This window comes from Cyprinodon variegatus, unplaced genomic scaffold (assembly GCF_000732505.1).
Source record: "Cyprinodon variegatus isolate N-32 unplaced genomic scaffold, C_variegatus-1.0 Scaffold576, whole genome shotgun sequence".
NCBI lineage: Eukaryota > Metazoa > Chordata > Actinopteri > Cyprinodontiformes > Cyprinodontidae > Cyprinodon > Cyprinodon variegatus.
The window spans coordinates 284959-302517 of record NW_015151029.1 but is presented as its reverse complement, the minus strand read 5'-3'; the positions used below and the strand labels follow the sequence as shown (position 1 = coordinate 302517).

General features: G+C 38.4%; 2 protein-coding genes across 2 annotated transcripts in view; both read right to left on the bottom strand.

Moving 5' to 3' along the window:
- Window positions 1–1413: 1413 nt before the first annotated feature.
- On the bottom strand, window positions 1414–11826 carry LOC107095832 (kinesin-like protein KIF3B). Its single transcript, XM_015392171.1, has 8 exons — window positions 10119–11826; window positions 9936–10037; window positions 9699–9821; window positions 9410–9528; window positions 7992–8108; window positions 7398–7512; window positions 3321–3493; window positions 1414–3126 (listed from the first exon to the last, which is right to left on the bottom strand). Exons 1-8 carry the CDS (start codon window positions 11523–11525, stop codon window positions 2976–2978), a joined length of 2307 nt encoding a protein of 768 aa, XP_015247657.1. The 5' UTR covers window positions 11526–11826; the 3' UTR covers window positions 1414–2975.
- A 2801-nt stretch (window positions 11827–14627) lies between these two features.
- hadha (hydroxyacyl-CoA dehydrogenase/3-ketoacyl-CoA thiolase/enoyl-CoA hydratase (trifunctional protein), alpha subunit) overlaps window positions 14628–17559 on the bottom strand; it is a 20293-nt gene continuing 17361 nt past the window's right edge. Inside the window, exons 16-17 of the mRNA XM_015392160.1 lie at window positions 15514–15664; window positions 14628–15423 (exon numbers count right to left, since the gene is read on the bottom strand). Of these exons, the coding sequence (XP_015247646.1) occupies window positions 15278–15423; window positions 15514–15664 (297 nt within the window). The 3' untranslated portion in view covers window positions 14628–15277. The remainder of the gene's footprint in view (window positions 15424–15513; window positions 15665–17559) is intronic.

Genomic DNA, 17559 nt, shown 5'->3' with positions numbered 1-17559 from the left:
AAAACTAGCTGGTTGGTTATTATGCACAATGATTGTTTGGAAAATATTCATAAGATGCACAGGAAGTGTCGAGTAAATCTACAATATCACCTTAATTCAAAATATGTTCCTACTGTACAGGTAATATAAATCATGTTACATACAACAGCCCTCAGCACAACAGATTATGGAGGGTTGCCACAAAGAAATTGTACATTTACATCTGACAAGACTGCTGTTGTATGACATTTCTTTAACTGTCAAGTGTCAATTCTTCCCTATATATTTTTATTTTTTTTATTCATTAATTAAAAATTAACTTTTCAGTTATTTATTGAATTTCCATGTGATTTCATGTTAAATCTTACCCATACAGTATTCTTATATACTGTTTCAAACATTCTGCAGCTTGATGGTTCACAACCAAAAACCTTTAAAGAGTAATTTCATTAAAAGCAGGGTGTAAAAAAGGCATTATCATAAAAAAAAAAAAAAATGATCTGATTGATAGGTATATCCTTTGGGAGAGCAGCTTTAACCTTGATTAAAGGTCTTTAAAAAACAAAGGAAAATATAGTCAATGCAGACCATGAAATCTGTGGATGTTTCAAACATCTGGAGGGTGTTGTCCAAGCTTACATCCATCATGGACAACATCTTCTGAGCGGCTCTTTTAGTGAAATACTTTTACACCCTTGTAAAAATGTGCAATTACTATTTGATACCCTGTGCAATAACCTGTTTCTCTATATTTGACACCCAGTGCAATAACTATATTTATAAATGTAAATATCCATGAACCCATGTAAACTCCCTGGACGCACTGTATATAATGTATCTATATATCCCATGCACATTTTTCTTCCTTTGGCACCTTCTTCTTCTCCTTTGACTATTTGAGCCGATGTAACGACTACATTTCTCCACCATGAGATCAATAAAGTCAATCAACCAACCAATAAATCAATCAAAGAAACCTTCCACCCATCCATCTTCTCCCGCATAAGTCCTTGTCAGGGTCATGGTGAAGCCGGTGCCTATCTCCGGCCGTGAGAGACGGGGTACTCCCTTGGCAGGTCGCCAGTCTGTCGCAAGGCAATACAGAGACACACACACTCACTCCTAAGGACAATGTAGAGGCCAATAAACCTAATAGACTTGTTTTGGGACTGTGGGAGGAAGCCGGAGTACCTGGAGAGACCCCACGCATGCACAGGGAGAACATGCAAACTCCATGCAGAAATAACCCATGCAAGGAATCGAACCCGGAAGCTTCTTGCAACAGCGTTACCCACTGCTACACCGTGCAGCACTGGACGAGAAACTGATATAAATCATCCAGATCACTTAAAAAGTCATTTCAGGATTGCAATAATAATCTTTGGAAAAAAAAGAAAAAAAAAACCCAGACAGTTTTAAGACTATTTAGTGTTTATTTGATAAGTAGGCAAGTTGACTTTCCACAATCATGAAAAAGTAAGGCAGCTAATCAAGACAGCAGTGCAAGCTTTCTTCACACTTTTGGTTCACAATCACATTAACCTGAAACTGTAGCAAAACATTATTTGGCAAATAGGCTATACCAGGATGATCTATCATTCAACAAGCCTAAAAGTTTTTGGCAAAGACATTTGTTCCGTTTGTCTGCAACCATCTATAAAAAAAAATGCTTTAAAAAAAAAGAATGCAGAAGAGTCATGTATTGGTTAAATCCTTTGCAACAAAGAGCTGTTTAGGTTTCATTGAAGACTGAAAGGTACATGTTTTGGGAGAGGAAGTAAAGCAACTTTGTTCAGTTAATTTTAACAAGCAAGCCAAGATCACCACTTCTCCACCGCCATGTTTAAATGTGCTTATACATCCACTAGACACCATTCACGCTGTTTTGGGGCCATTTTAGATGTATTGTAGATGTATGAATTATTATTATTTAGCAGGGTTATGTCTTTGTACCTTTCTTAGATCCAAAGAAACAATACTGTGATTCAAAAACTAAGAATGACTAACATTTCTGACCAATAGAGGACTTCACCTGTCAGTTAAGAAGTTTTTTAGTTGGCTTAAATTAGCAGCATTTGTTTATTATCTGTCTTCTTATTTCATAATGAAGCACTCAAAGGTCTCCTTGGTTCTTTGTGCATTAAATATGCTTTTTGGCCAATGTTTACTTATCAAAAAGCAGAAAGCCATAGTTATGCATCTTTCTCCAATATGTTGCCTGGCTCACCTTTGTACTTTACCTTTCTACCAGCAAATAAATATTATTTCAATCCATTGAAACTATGGGAAATCCGTTTAATTTTGCATTGTAGTTATTCAGTTTATATTTAGTTTAACAATGGAGAATATGTTTATAAAAATGCAAATATCTCAACTATAATTTCATCAACATAATTTAATTCTTTGTGATTCAATCAAAACTTTATATTTCATTCAGTTTCTATTGATTGGGCTTCTGAACACTGTTTATATCAGCCTATTCTGACATCTGACCGCCTCTTGGTGACCTCCTGCTGCAAAACAGTTTTTAATAGTTTGATATTGAGTATTATTTGGAGATTATGGAAAATCTTTCTAAACAATCAATGTGGTGAAAGACATAACCCTGTCAGGTCTAATTTGAAAGATAATTTATAAGATAATTCTAAGATATCCTGCAATTAACTGCATTATTTAAGACTTGGAAAAAGTCTGTTTAAACAAAAAAGTGAGTTTAGACCAAAAATGCAAAGGCAAAGAGATCTTGTCGAGCTGAGATAAGTTTAGCATAAAAGCACTTACATTTTTACCATAACTGTAAGAGGTGCTACATAAATAAAACTTAATCAACTAAAACAAATCTAAAAGAGAGAGAGAATGCAGAATGTTTAAATTAATTAATTCCACTTTTAGTTATCATCCAGATCAAAAGATGTTTTCTCATGAAATCTTATGTACTTTAAAATGAATTAATAGGTGCGTTTTTTCCCCCTCATCTCTTTGCAACAGAAAACCCATCAGGGGCTCGTCTGATGTGGTCCTTCCAAAGAAAGATATGTGGCAGAGGATGGTCTTTGTCTCTGAGAGGGGGAGCAGCTCTGAAGTTCTGATGTCAGAATAGTGGAGGATGAGGAGGATGTGACAGATGCTGGGTGCGATGATTGATACCTGCATCCATTGACAACAAAACCAATTTTAGCTGCAACTCCGACATCAATACAATATGGTTTAATAGTTTTAAAGACGTGTAAAGGAGTTATAACAATTGAAAAGTAAAACATTTTTAGCTATCCTGTGTGTTATTATTTTAAAAAGGGCCATATAAGTATTTAAAATGAAATATTTATGTGTTATTCTCTTACCAGGACTGGGATTTCCTGACCCGCAAAGATGAAGCACCTCTTGCGTGCACGTTTAGTGATAGATCCGGCATCAGCCTGGGGGTGAAGGCTCTCTCTAAGCATTCACCGTTTAAGTTCAGAGTGAACATGGTTGGCGGGGACATATCCAACTCCAACAGCATAATATTTTCTGCCTGTAAGAAGAGATAATAAACTTGTTATAAAAGTAGAGTCCTTTACAATTCAAATGGTCTTCAATCATGTTGAGGTACAGGATAATGGTCAATTACCTGAATTATTTAAACTGTCTTGCAAACATTTCCCTTAGACCTTTTAACATCTTATCACATTACAACTGCAGACCTCAGTATTTAGGGATTTATGATACGCACAGATAACTAAGAAGTGCAAAGAAAACTCTGGATGGATTGAAAAGTGTGGCATGCATTTGTATTCTGACCTCTTGAGTCAATACGTTGCAAGGCCACCTTTGAGTTTAATGATGCTGTAAGTTTTCTTTATATCTTTATCAACATTAAACATCCCAAGACAAGTTTTATGCTTGAGATATAGCTATTGTGGAGTACAAAATGTTGAGGTATGTCTGTTCTTGGCCTCACAGGCTCCAAACGAAGGTCATGAGAGATAAGAATGAGTTCACACAGCCTCCTTCATGGCATGAACAGGAGGACTGCTGTTTTGAGAAGATCAATATGGCCAGTGAAATTTATATGAACCTAACAGGAAAAGTTCAAGATGAACTGAAGTTGTCTTCCTCCAGATGTTTAAGTGTGAGAAAGTTCTTTGTGCAGGGGGGGGATGGTTCCATGGGAGAGAGAGAGTGTTGGGATTTTGTAAGGTATAAATTAGGGATGCACGATATTGGGATTTTGGCCGATATCCGATATGCCGATATTTTAAAACTCATGTAGCCGATAACCGATATCGATACCGATGTTAAAGCTGGACAAAAATAAGTAGTCATTGAAAATAGCAGTTTTGTTATCCATTTCTGACACTTTGAAAAATAATATACTCAAATATATTTTCATATGCTGATATCAAATTGATTTTTTAAAACGCGGTATCGATCTATTTTACTTTCAAAATCTCGTGAAATTTCATCGTTATAAAACTCGTGATATTTTGCAAATTCTTGTGAGATTTTGTTAGTAAAATAGATCGATACCGCGTCAATATATCATCATATAAAAATATGGCAACATTTCGTGAATTTTCGGGGGATTTCGTAGCATAACGATGACATATAGCAATATTTCATTAGTAAAAGAGATTGATATGGTGTTTTTAAATGGCAATATATCAGCATATGAAGATATTGGGATATTTTAATGTATCAATATTTTTTCCCTCGTCTTTAGAAGTTTTTAAGTAAAAAAGAAGTTTTTGAGGAAGAAGAAGAAGTAGTATTTTATTTTTTTTTAGACTTTAGAAACTCAGAAGCTGATCAAATATCGGGTTAAATATCGGTGGGGTGGCCGATGTCCGATATTCAGTTTTAAAGGTACACTATGCAACCGGTGTTGATTTTCCAGTGAGGCTCCCTCCAGAGGGCGAAAGTAAAAGTGCACTGTCGTAAATATGCTCAGCTGTTCTCCTGGTTTCTCCGTCAAGCCAGGCGCGGTTGTTTTGAGCTTAGCAGCGAATGACTAACGCTGCGTTCACACTGGATGTAGCTGGCGCGACAGAAGCAGCGAGTTTACATGCAAAGGTCCCGCGGCGCGTTTTGAGCTGCAGGCGCAGCACGTCTGAGCGGCTGCAGCAGCGCGTCGGGTGCGTTTACCGCAGGGAGAGAGACACAGCGCTGATGATCACTGCTCTTAAACAGTTTATTGACGCCTAAATTAACTTAAAATGCAGAAATCTGCCGGCAGAATATGCAGTTTGGATTATTTAGATGAAAAACACCTACCAGCTGCCGCGGTGAACCGCTGCTGAGGAAGGGATCCATACTGTCGGCGCCCCGCTGGTATGTGGGGGTCTGAGCGGCTCCGACAGAAAAAATATTGAAGGCAGGATAATAATCTGAATGAACTGACTGCACTGATTACGTTTTCAGGTGTATTTTCTCACTTAAAAACATATTAAAACTACTTTATTCCCACTGATCACAGCAAATATAGCTGCAAGGCAGAGAAAGGATAGTGAAGCTCAGCCCAACGCGCGTCAGACACACTTTTGCAGCCAGAGCAGCAAAGCTGCTTCAGCCACGCGTCAGAACTAACTGGTACAAGCAGCAAAAATGAAGCAGCAGATGCGATTTTGCTGCTTTTGCTGCGTGAACGTAGCATAACTGCACAAAGATCGCCACTGTGCTAGCAACGAGAATGCTTTTAACTGGGGGTGTAGCAGTTCTCGCCGTAAAGCAAGACTGACTCTCACGAGACTTCTGAGCCTGTGGGTGCGGGTCGGTGCTCCTGCAGTTGCAAGTGCAGTATTTCCCCCACAGACCACCAGGGCGGCCGAGAATACCTTTGTTCAACCTGAAATGACTCATTTAGTCATCCATAACGTTATGGAACACATTAATTAACTGAAAAATGTTGCATAGTGTCCCTTTAAGGCCGATACCGGTAGGGGGGCGATTATATCGTGCATCCCTAGTATAAATGCATGTACTGAGCTTGCCTCATTTAGAGCTCTATCTGTCCGTCTGAGGAAGTTAAATAAATTTGATCAATCTCTTGCAACAGTCTCAGTTTCTCCTCAACTTCACACTATATATGAGTCACTCTGCATGAATGGTAAATTAATATTGGTTTTTATCTGTTGCTACCATAACTGAGTTTAACTAAGTCCCAGACTTTGAGAGAGCCCATTCAACCACATGGCTATACCTCGATATAAGTCATTCAACTGAAGCTCTAGTTGTTCTAGTTCTAGTCTTTAAAGTTGTTTTCTTTTTGAAAGGTGAACTTACTGTCCCAATCTCATTTATCTATGCCCATCTTTGTCAGGACTCCTGTCTGTGTGTTTGTGTTTCTGTGTTTGTCTCCCTTCCTCCACCAGGAGGCGCCTGGTTCTGGTCCGCCTCCTCATACACCCGCTGATGGTTTCCTCGTTAACGAAGTGTTCTTAAACTGCTGACTGCCACTACCTCGACGCCAGAGTGTTTGCCAGTTTTGCGTACTCTAGCCAAGCTGAGTTTTGCTGAGTCAAACTGAGTTCTTGTCAACCTGAGTTTTAACATTGTTTTTGTCTTTGCCTCTCGGCAGGAAGTCATCCTGCAAACTGGATTTTTCGGACCTTCTCTCCCTGGAAGGATCAACAGAGCCTCAAGCTGAGCTGGGGTTACAAACAGGAGGTTTGGACCCACTTTCCCCAATAGATTGTTTGCGCTTCACACTGAGAAAGGGATTCATATCCACTACGACCCGTTCAAGTACCGCAGGAAATCTGAGTGGCAGTCAGCTTCTCCGTTCACCTACAAACAACTGCATTCTGGGTAAATCCTGTTCCGCCCTCCAGAATCAGATAAACACTGGAACTACAGCATACAGACTGGAGTCAAACATTCAACAACTTCTCTGGAAACGTGAGTCAGCAACTAAATCCTCTTCTCCAAGTTCACAAACCAATTTTCCCACTGAGCCTGAACTAATCGCTGTGTCTTCCCCTCACTTTTCAGTTCCAGTTGAGCAGTGTTCAGAGCAACACTTCTCTCAGCATTATCTCTTCAATAAAACCTGTTAAACCTTTTCTCCTGGTCTCCCTGTTTGGTCTTCTGCATTTGGGTCTGAACTTTAGTAAAATCATGACAATCCTCCCATCCAATTAGTCAAATTTCTTTCTTCTTGCTGGGGAAAACAATCCCCACAGCATGATGCTACCACCATAATGTTTTGCTGTGAGGATTCCGTGTTGAGGCTACATTTTATTTCAATAAACAAACGTTCTGAAAGCAGTTTGTTGGACTGGAATCCATTACGATGCATCACCACAATGTAGGCAGAAAACAAACCTACATTTTCACGGCTAAAATCACCTTTATATGTCTTAAACAAGGCTACATGATATTAGAAATAGACTCACTGGATTGCTCCTTCTGGCCTTGTGTTGTACTGTCTGAGCACTGACCTGGTATCTAAACGGGGTCCTGGTAGCGGTGGCAACGGCCATCTGTGCATATTGGCTGATTGGCCTCTTGTATCCCACAGCGGAAAGAGGCCTTCTCTTGACCAGAGTGGATGTGCTGGAAAAAATACATTAGACAGGATGGCCTAGATTTAAATAAATATACTTTGGAAACAAAAGAGAACTTAATGTTGTCATCATGGAACTCTGATTGTGAAAAATTAGCAACCAGTTGGTGTTTTTGCAAATACCTTGTGAATTTAAAGATACAATTTATGCTGAAAATGTAAAACTGAAACTGTCTTATGTTTTCAGGAGATATATTACACTGCTTTTTTAGGAGGATAAATTGGCTCGTTAGGGCGCTCCTAACGAGCTGCATTTTTCTAACTAACCTTTGCCCTCATTTTACCATTTGGAGGCCCATTGATTCGCAGATCCACTGACCCTGTCGCCATAGCGTTATTCTGGCAATAGATGGTACTCTGCTTATTCAGACTTCGATCATACTAGGTAATACACATCTACACCCTACATTATTCAGTGCTCACGTGCAAATAGTTCATGATGAAGATGATGTGAAATTGATTTACTGACCTGTCTGAAGGAATAACTGGTTGCAACCACCACTGATCCTCCTCACTGTCAAACTGCAGCCGGTTCATAATTTTGTTCTTTTCCTCAGGAGGAATAAAATTCTCAATCAGGAGATATCTGCAAAATGCAATATAAAAGTTCACTTAAACGTCTAAATTGTTTAAAGCATCTAAAAAAATACAAATAAACAAACCACCAAAAAAATAAAATAAAAAATTGAACACCAGGGCTCAACATTTCATAGAAGTATGTATTATAGATGGTTATATAAATGTAATTATGCAAATGCAGTCTTTAAAATAAAGATGGATATTTGAAAGACAAAGAGTCTAATCTTAATGCAAACAAATTGAGTTATTGCAATAAAAAATGTTTTATAACTCAGACATTAATTAGAGCATCTTAAAGGGATTTTCTAAGGTAAGATCTCATTTAATTATATTATATAGCTAACTTACCTGCAGAGCATAACTCAAAGTGTATTTATTTATTGTAAATTCACATAAAGTTGAAAATGAAGATGGGTTAAACAGAAAAGGGGATTTTTATTGTATTATGCAACTTCAAACTCAAAAAGCAAAATAAATGTGTCAGAAGTAAAAGTATCATATTGTTTTTATCAAATGCAAATTGATTCATTTTATGCTACATTACATTTCTTCCAGGATGTCTTGTAGCTCATGAGTAGAATTCATTTGGGGACATCGGTCCAGTCCATGATTCTATAACATGCTGACCCAGACTGAAAGAAACCCTTCAGAGACTCAGAGTTGGAGTTACTTAGATGACTAGGAAGTGACTCCCTTGGCTTCTGATGGTGAATAAGTATATTAAACAAATTCCGATGCATTTACTGATAACCGAATTATAATTTGAAAATCCAAACTAATTCGGATTTTCTGCAAGACTGGATTTTGTGTTATATTTGTGTTATATATATATATGCAGCCCTAATGTGTGTGTATATATATATATATATATATATATATATATATATATATATATATATATACTAACGATTGTTTTAATCTGTCAATTATTTTTTTTATTAATGGATTAATAATCAGATAGCCAAAGGTTCCTTAAAGAAGACTTTTTACAAAATTAAACCAGGTGTAACTAAAACTTTTCAACTCGAGGAGTTCTGGATAGAACATCTTGACAGAAAAAAGTTTTTTATTATTTTAAATGCTAAATATTTATAGATTTTTAAAAAAAAAATGTATATAATTACTGCTCTACGTAAATTGCTTTGGCAGTTAAAGGCATGTTTTAGAAGTCTCTATACTCTAGTTATCGATTAATCGATTACTAAAATAGTTGACCATTATTTCAATAATCAACTAATCGCGATTAATATCAAGAAAAAAAAAAGGTTTAAGAGGTTGCAATACCTTTTCAAGATTCTCATTACTTACTTGTACTTGAGCTCTCTGGTTAGCTCTTCTTGCGTTTCTTCAAGTTCCTGTCTGGTTGTGACATGTTCATCAAAGACATCTTTCATCTCTCCCCTCAGCAGCTGGAGCTTAGCATACAACTGCAAACAATAACCAGCAAATTATACTTATCATCAGGCAAAACAAACATGATGCACATCTGAACTGAGTTCCGCCATAACAGGTGTTTTAATGCCTATTTCTATAAAAATAAACAGTAACTTCTTTAGAGATTATGCCACCAGGGTGCTAGTGAAATGAGTCACCCCACCCTCCTCAGCTTCTTTGTCTTATGTTCCACCTCCTGCTGCAGGGAGGAGAACGTCTCTTTGATTTCTAAGGTCTCCTCATCTTGTAACATCATCTGCTGCTGGATTTCTCTCTCTCTTCTTATCTGCGAGCCAAGAAATTCAAATTAGATTGAAACCTTTAATTTAATTCAAAACAACAAAAAAAAGGGCTTCAACAAAAGGCTTAATGTAACTTTTTTCATTTTTGCAATTTTCACCTGTTCAGCGATTTCCTGTCTTTTCTGCTCCAGCATTTTCTGCTGCTCATTAGTGTGATCAATTATAGTCTTTCCACCAACCAACAGTTTGCTCTCCATAGTCTGTGAACAAAGACACAATAAATTATTCAGGCCGGTTCTTTTGTTTAACTGGCGTCTCATTTATCATGCTTAATAAACCACCTTGTATTTCTCTATGATCTTCTCCACGGCATCTTGATCCCACTGCATGTCCATCAGACTCCTTCTATTAAGATTTAGGTTCTTCAGTTTTTCGCTGCTTCCCTGGCAGGTCAGGAAATTTGCACTGTCACCTCCCTCAATCAGGCAACACCTCCCACCTTCTGCCTCCTCCGCCGTCTTCCATACATCTCCATCCTTCTCGCACAGGATCTCCTCCTCCATACCAGCCATGGTTTTGCTCAGTCTCTTACTGTCTCTCCTCCTCTTCCTCCTCTCTTTCGCCAGTATCCCTCGCTCCTCTAGCTGAGCTTTCAGGCGTGCAATCTCCTGCTGGAATTCCCTTAGAAGTGCATCTTTGGGGTCCTCATTAATCCGAGGTTTGTTCTTTATCTTCTTGGCTCTGCTGGCGTACCTCAGGGTTGCCAGGGTTTCGTCGAAGTTCTTGTGAGCTGGCCCCACTGTTGCAATCATGACAGTCTTAGCGTTGCCGCCCAGAGAGTCCTGCAGCAGGCGGGTCAGCTTGGAGTCTCTGTACGGGACGTGGGTGCTCTTCCCGTCCACCAGTGCTGAAATGACGTTCCCCAACGCGGAGAGGGACAGGTTGATCTTAGCCGCCTCCTTCAGGCGCTTCCCCTTTGCACCCGTCTTGCTCTGCCGCTCGCTTCCAGCCAGATCCACCATGTTCAGCTTCCCAACGCGTATGTGGTCCTCACCATCTGGACCTCTTTCGCTGCACTCTACGGTCACCAGGAAAATGGCGTGGGACCTGGAGCTGCGCTCGTTCATGTTGGTGAATCCCACAGATCTGGACTGGTTTCCAATGTTCATCACATGCTCGATCTCAGTGGCATTCTTTGTCACCACTGAGGACAAGTCTTTCACGTAAATCCCGCAGTCGGGACTCTCTTTGAGCTCTAGCTTCTTGTTGTTATCTTTGCACAGAAGATCTCTGATCTCCTCCTGGTAGATCTCAAGATAAGAAGACCTCACTAGATACTTCTGGTTCTGGCTTCTGGATATCAGGGTGAAAATGTGCTCGAATGAATTGGGGATGACGCCCCTCTTCTCCGGGTCCTTTGACAGCCCCTGCATGGTGTGTGTTTTCCCTGTCCCAGTTTGTCCATAAGCAAATATGGTGCCATTAAAGCCATGGAGCACAGACTCCACCAAAGGTCTCACAGCATCGTCATAAATGTCCCTTTGCTTTGAGTTCCAGCCATACACCGAGTCAAAGGTGAAGACTTTCATGGGCTCATCAGGTGGCGCCTTTGGGTTCCTGATGGTGATCTGCCCCAGTTTGTCATCCACCTCCAGGATGTTCTCACATCCTGCCGTCTCCTCCCTCCTGTTAAACGGCCTGCAGCGGACCACCACCCTCACCGCCTCGCACTGTTTCCCTGCAGACATGCTTTTCTATCATTCAGCCGTCGGTCACTGATATCCTCACCCGGTTAGGAGGCCATTCCGAGCTGAGTCACTTCCATGCAGGTGCGCCAGCGATGACAGCAGCAGGACCAGAGAGGCGCGCCCCGTTTCAGTCAATGCGCGCCGCTTCTCAGCGCCTCCGCTGCTTCCTTTCAGTCCACAGCATCTTTCCGGGAAGGAGGCGATGGAAGAAGATACAGCAGGATGATGCTGCTGATGCTGAGAGAAAAACACCGACCCAGCCCACACAGCGGCCCCCGGTACACACCCTGCTCTGCGGACAATGGAGATCAGACATGTGACCTGCGCAGCGAATTGGATCACAGCTCAATTTCCTCACGATCACATGGCGACTACACCTTTAGGAGAATAACAACAACAAGATCCTTATTAATAACCAAACTCTTTATTTTGTCCCTCTATAAACTGTGTGAAGAAGTGCATTAAGTTATGTAGTTATGTCTAGATAAATTAAAATCATTAAAATTTAACAAAACATTTATTTGAGGAATTTTATTTTTTTACAATCGTTACAAAGTACAGTATATAGGCCTACCTCTTTACATATTTTATCTATTTTTTGCTTCTACGTCTTACAGATGAAATTCGTTGTGATTTGAAATGTATATATATATAGCTATTTATTTAAATAATTGCATTCAAAACATGTCAACCCAAGGCACTTTACAGTTCAACCAGATCATCCAGTTAGATTGATTAAAAGTTTTCTGGCTGAAGGAAAACCAGTTGATTTCATCGACTCATTGACTCTAAGGCAATCCCTCACACTAAGCATGCTTGTAGCGACAGTGGAGAGGAAAAACTCCCTTTTAACAGGAAGAAACCTCCAGCAGAACCAGGCTCAGTGTGAGCGGCCATCAGCTGAGGAGGACTGGGGTTCAAGGAGACAGAAGCAGAGATACAACAGGCAACTGTAAAAGGCGGCGCCATCCAGGAAACACACAGCGAAGCAGACGAGCTCCCATGTCATGAAGAGAGCACATCCAGCCAGTCACAGTCAGAGAAACAGGACTACACCTTGGTTTATAGATGTTCGATCTCAAACCAAGGTGTTGAAATAAAAACAACGTATGTATATATATACACTACCGTTCAAAAGTTTGGGGTCACATTGAAATGTCCTTATTTTTTAAGGAAAAGCACTGTACTTTTCAATGAAGATAACTTTAAACTAGTCTTAACTTTAAAGAAATACCCTCTATACATTGCTAATGTGGTAAATGACTATTCTAGCTGCAAATGTCTGGTTTTTGGTGCAATATCTACATAGGTGTATAGAGCCCCATTGGTACAATGTGTTTGCTCATTGGCTTCGAAGGCTAATTGATGATTAGAAAACCCTTGTGCAATCATGTTCACACATCTGAAAACAGTTTAGCTCGTTATAGAAGCTACAAAACTGACCTTCCTTTGAGCAGATTGAGTTTCTGGAGCATCACATTTGTGGGGTCAATTTTAAACAAAAAAGAGAACTTTCATCTGAAACTCGACAGTCTATTCTTGTTCTTAGAAATGAAGGCTATCCCATGCGAGAAATTGCTACGAAATTGAAGATTTCCTACAACGGTGTGTACTGTATATTTATTCATTTATTTTTACAGTACATGAAGAACTACTGAAATTATTTTCAGATTACACTTAGATTAATTAATTCCGCAGGGGAAAAGGAATTACTGTAGGGTTAGGATTAGGATTCACTTGGTGATAACAGCCTACTGAAGGCATTCTGATAACCACTAATAACCACCATGCATGCATGCTTATTGCTAAGAGTCTGCTGGCTTGAAGCGCTATACTGAGCTGACAACACCCTGGGCCTCCTCATTCTAAATAATTTTTTTCAGACTTATGTAAAATTTGAAGACTTTTGAATTAAAATGACAGTTAAAATTTACAAAAATAAACACTGGTATGCAAGTGTGTATACACCATCAAATGTCACCCAAATTTTAAGATTTTATTAAATTACAAATTCCAATTTACTTTTTTTTTTTTTTAAACACTGCATTATAAAAATATGCATCATATAAGATTTAGTAGTTGGTTTTTTTTTTATGAACAGTATGCTGACAGGAAAGGGGCAACTGCAGAGTCTGATTGATATGGAAGCAGATGTAAGCAACCATTTTCTTCTTATATTCTAGTCCTAACAGTTCTTTGCTAGAGTAGGCTAAACATTTCTCACCATTTTCTAAAATTCCAACCAGATACTTCAGTTTATTTGGATTGTATGTGATAAACCAACAATAATTAGCTCATTATTGCAAACATGAAGCAAATGTTTTTCTTGATTTAATTTGTTGCAACCCTACAGCTCTTTGAATTGCTTTGCCACTAAAATCTGCTATAGAATAAACTTACCTTACCATATAAGGCTATAAAATACTTGTGGCGTAGACCTTGCAGCAGGTCGACCAACCTAAATGTTAAGACCCAAACAAACTTCTTTTTTGGGGGGGTTTATGGCACTAGCGGCTTGAGCTTTTTGGACAGTAGGCTGACAAGAAAGTAGGCATGAGAGAGGGGGAGTGACATGCGGGAAAGGACCACAGGCATGATTTGAACCCAGGTCGCCTGCATCAAGGAGTAAACCTCCATACATGGGTCGTGTGCCCTAACCACTGCACCACCAAACCAATAGGTGTGTTACAATTATTTTAAAACTGAATGAATGAGAATTTATGTTATAAATTACAGACATCTTAACATTTGGACGAAATATTTCTTTTTCTATATAAGTATAGTCCATTTCAACTGAATTACTAAAACATTTCCCATGTTTAGTTTTAAAATATTTCAATTTAAGATCCTGAAGCCCCCTGTAAAGATCTCTGCATCATTAATGGCCATTCTCAGGTCTTAGTAATTTATAAAATACATGGAATTGTTGGCATCATCACAGCTTGTAATGTTCAAATTATAAAATGTAATTAAAGACAATCTGTTTTGCAAGTAGCCTTTAATTCATCCCTAGATCAAAGAAAAGCTTTTACTTCTTTTACTTCTGTACCCAAAGCAACCATGTTTAGGTTTTAGTTAGAAATCTTCCATAGAAAAGCAAAAATTAATCAACCTTTTTATTGAAGTTTCACATTTACATTTTTCTCCATACCAAGCAAGGCAAACCCTTAATGTACAAAGAAATCAAGACACTTGCTGAACCATGATGTATCTTAACATTCATTGTGTTAAAAGTTATTTGGCAGCAGAAAAAATGTCTTTACAGATGCAATGTGTAAATAAGTCATGTCAACACACCCTTTATCTATACATCAAGTGAACATTCATGTAAAAAAAATTAAAACAGCTTTCCACCTGCACACACTTGCCAGTTTATTAGGTACAACACCTGAAATAAAACTGTTTGTATTATTTCACCTCTGTCCATACAGTCTAGTGCTGAATCAAGCTCATGATCATTTTCAAAGCTTTAAAAGCTGCTCCTCATTGTTAAAAATCAGTGAGCACAGGTCAGGTACTGCAATATAAACTCCAGAAATGATCATTAACTTTAATTTTCCCCCTTTTAAGAAAAAAATTTAATAAATCAGCACTAATTACCCATCAGACAGCTCCACTTGAGGTTATTTGCACCTGATAAACGGTCAACGTGTACAGTCAGCATGTTCACCCTCCCCATTAATCGATGTTAGGCACATGTTTAGTGACAAACTTGAGTTTATTAGGAGCTACTGGCAGCACCGGCGAGTCGGTCACTTGTGAAATTTCTTGCTGGAATCTTTAGCGTGATCCAGTAGGAGTTGGCATGGAGTGAACTGGTTCCCGTATACAGCTTCAAATTTCCTCATCTTCTCCACAAGTTTGTCGGCGCCGAAACTGTCTACGAAGCGGAAAGGTCCTGGAGGTAATAAACAAAGAGGCATGTTAAAAAGTGGTGAGAAGGGACGAATCTTATCATGACTTTCACCGACAATGCAGGCTAACTGACCTCCGAGGTAGGGGGGGAATCCCAGCCCAAACACGGCCCCGATGTCTCCTTCCAACGGGTTGTTCAGGACGCCCTCTTGCAGACACAGCACCGCCTCGTTGACGAATCGAGAAACCAGCCTGTACTGCACATCGGAGTCTGATGAACTGCAAGATATTCACAAGAAAGACAATCTGAATCAGCAAAGAATAACGAAACATTGAATTAACATTAAAGTTAAAGTCCCTACAGAGAATATCTGGAGGTTAAGTAGTAAAGAGCTACTGATCTTATTTAGACAGCGGTATAGAACCTCAAACACTTTACATAATAATAGCAGTAAGTACAGTTTAACAGAGATTTAAATATATACACACACCCCTATGATACCTCTAATTGGGTTGTGGATAAACTGCACTTTTTGGAGCCATAAAAATGTTTCAGCTGAATTCTGCCTGGATGTTTAGTTACTCTAATTGAGCGATTCAACCATTAGTCTGTTTCATAGCAAAGGACAGTTTTAAACACAGCCAAAAAACTTTTAACAGGCCGGCTTTATCTGTTCCTAAAAAAAAAAAAAAAAGAGGTTGGATGTTTGAGAGCATCACTCTGATGGTAACATGTAGTTTTCCCATTAGGGCTGCAATTAACGATTATTTTAAAAGTGATTAATCTGTCGATTAATCAATTAATGAAAAGATACTAATAGGTTCCTTAAAGTAGATTTTTTACAAAATCAAACCAGGTGAAACTAAAACAATTCCACTGGATATTGACAGATGAAAAAGCTTTTGTATCTTAAATGCAAAATGTTTATATATTCTTTTTATAATTTTGGTATAATTGCTGCTCAAGGGTTGGTTGATCTGTCACTCAAGTTGATGATTAATGGATTAGTAAATTAGTTGACAATTATTACAATGATGGATTAATTGTTTCGGCCGCAGTTCCCTTCCAGCCAAATTGTCACCTTTGACATGGAAACTTGGTGATAATGATCAGGAAAAATCAAGTAACAGTTAAATATACACAACTAGTGATTAGGGTGAGACGACAGAGTATTAAATATGATGGTTCCCATGTTCACAAAAGTAAAAAAACCACCAATTTCACGTTAAGTTGAGTGGAACTAAATCAGATATAATAGAGAATGTTGGTAAGTGTGAAAATAAACTGATTCTGATATGAGACCAATAAAATAATGATAGTATCTCTAAACCCTTAACTTATATTTTTAATCTATCATTTGAAACGGGGACCTTTCCAAACAATATGAAAATGGCAAAAATACTACATCTGTTAAAGAATGGAAACAAACATTCTTGCTACTTAGAGGACAGTTTCTCTGCTACACTTTTTTTAACAAGACATTTGAAAACATAATTAATAAAAAAGGTTTCAAGTTAGAAAGGTCAACATCTATGGCAATAATTGATGCAGTAGAAGAAATTACAAATAATCTAGATGGAAAAAAATATGCATCAGGAATATTAATTGACTTGAAGAAAGCTTTTTATACTATAAATCATGATATTTTACTCAAAAAAACTGGGAAGATACGGTATTAGTGAAGCGGCCTTCAGTTGGATACAAAGCTATTTAGCAGAGAGACAGCAATATCTGAAGATGGGTATGTTCGAATCGGGATATTTGGGTATTGCTTGTGGAGTCCCACAGAGATCTATATTGGGCCCAAACTTGTTTAATTTACACATGACATATTTAATATACCCAAACTACTAAACCTAATCCTTTTTGCGGATGACACCAAAGTTAAATGATTGTCTCAGTGATTTGATATTTAATATAAATAATGAACTATTTAAATTGGAATACGGATGAATAATAACTTATCCCTTAATATACATACAATTTAAATATCATTCTTCAGAAAAAAAGAAGAGATAGACTAAGAAATAAATACTGACAGTGTTGTGATAGAGCCTGTGTCAGACAAAAGAACTTCAGCTGTTTTTTTAAAATAAAAGTTTAACTGAATCTAGGGCTGCAACTAACGATTATTTTAAAAATCGATGAATCGGCCGATTATTTTTTCGATTAATTGAT

Excerpts from the sequence above, each read along its gene's own strand:
- LOC107095832 (XM_015392171.1), bottom strand. The coding sequence starts at position 11,525 with ATGTCTGCAGGGAAACAGTGCGAGGCGGTGAGGGTGGTGGTCCGCTGC. Across the intron at positions 10,038-10,118 it reads AGATCATAGAGAAATACAAG|ACTATGGAGAGCAAACTGTT; the intron begins GTGGTTTATTAA and ends CTTTGTTCACAG. Across the intron at positions 7,513-7,991 it reads CCAGTTATTCCTTCAGACAG|CACATCCACTCTGGTCAAGA; the intron begins GTCAGTAAATCA and ends TATTTTTTCCAG.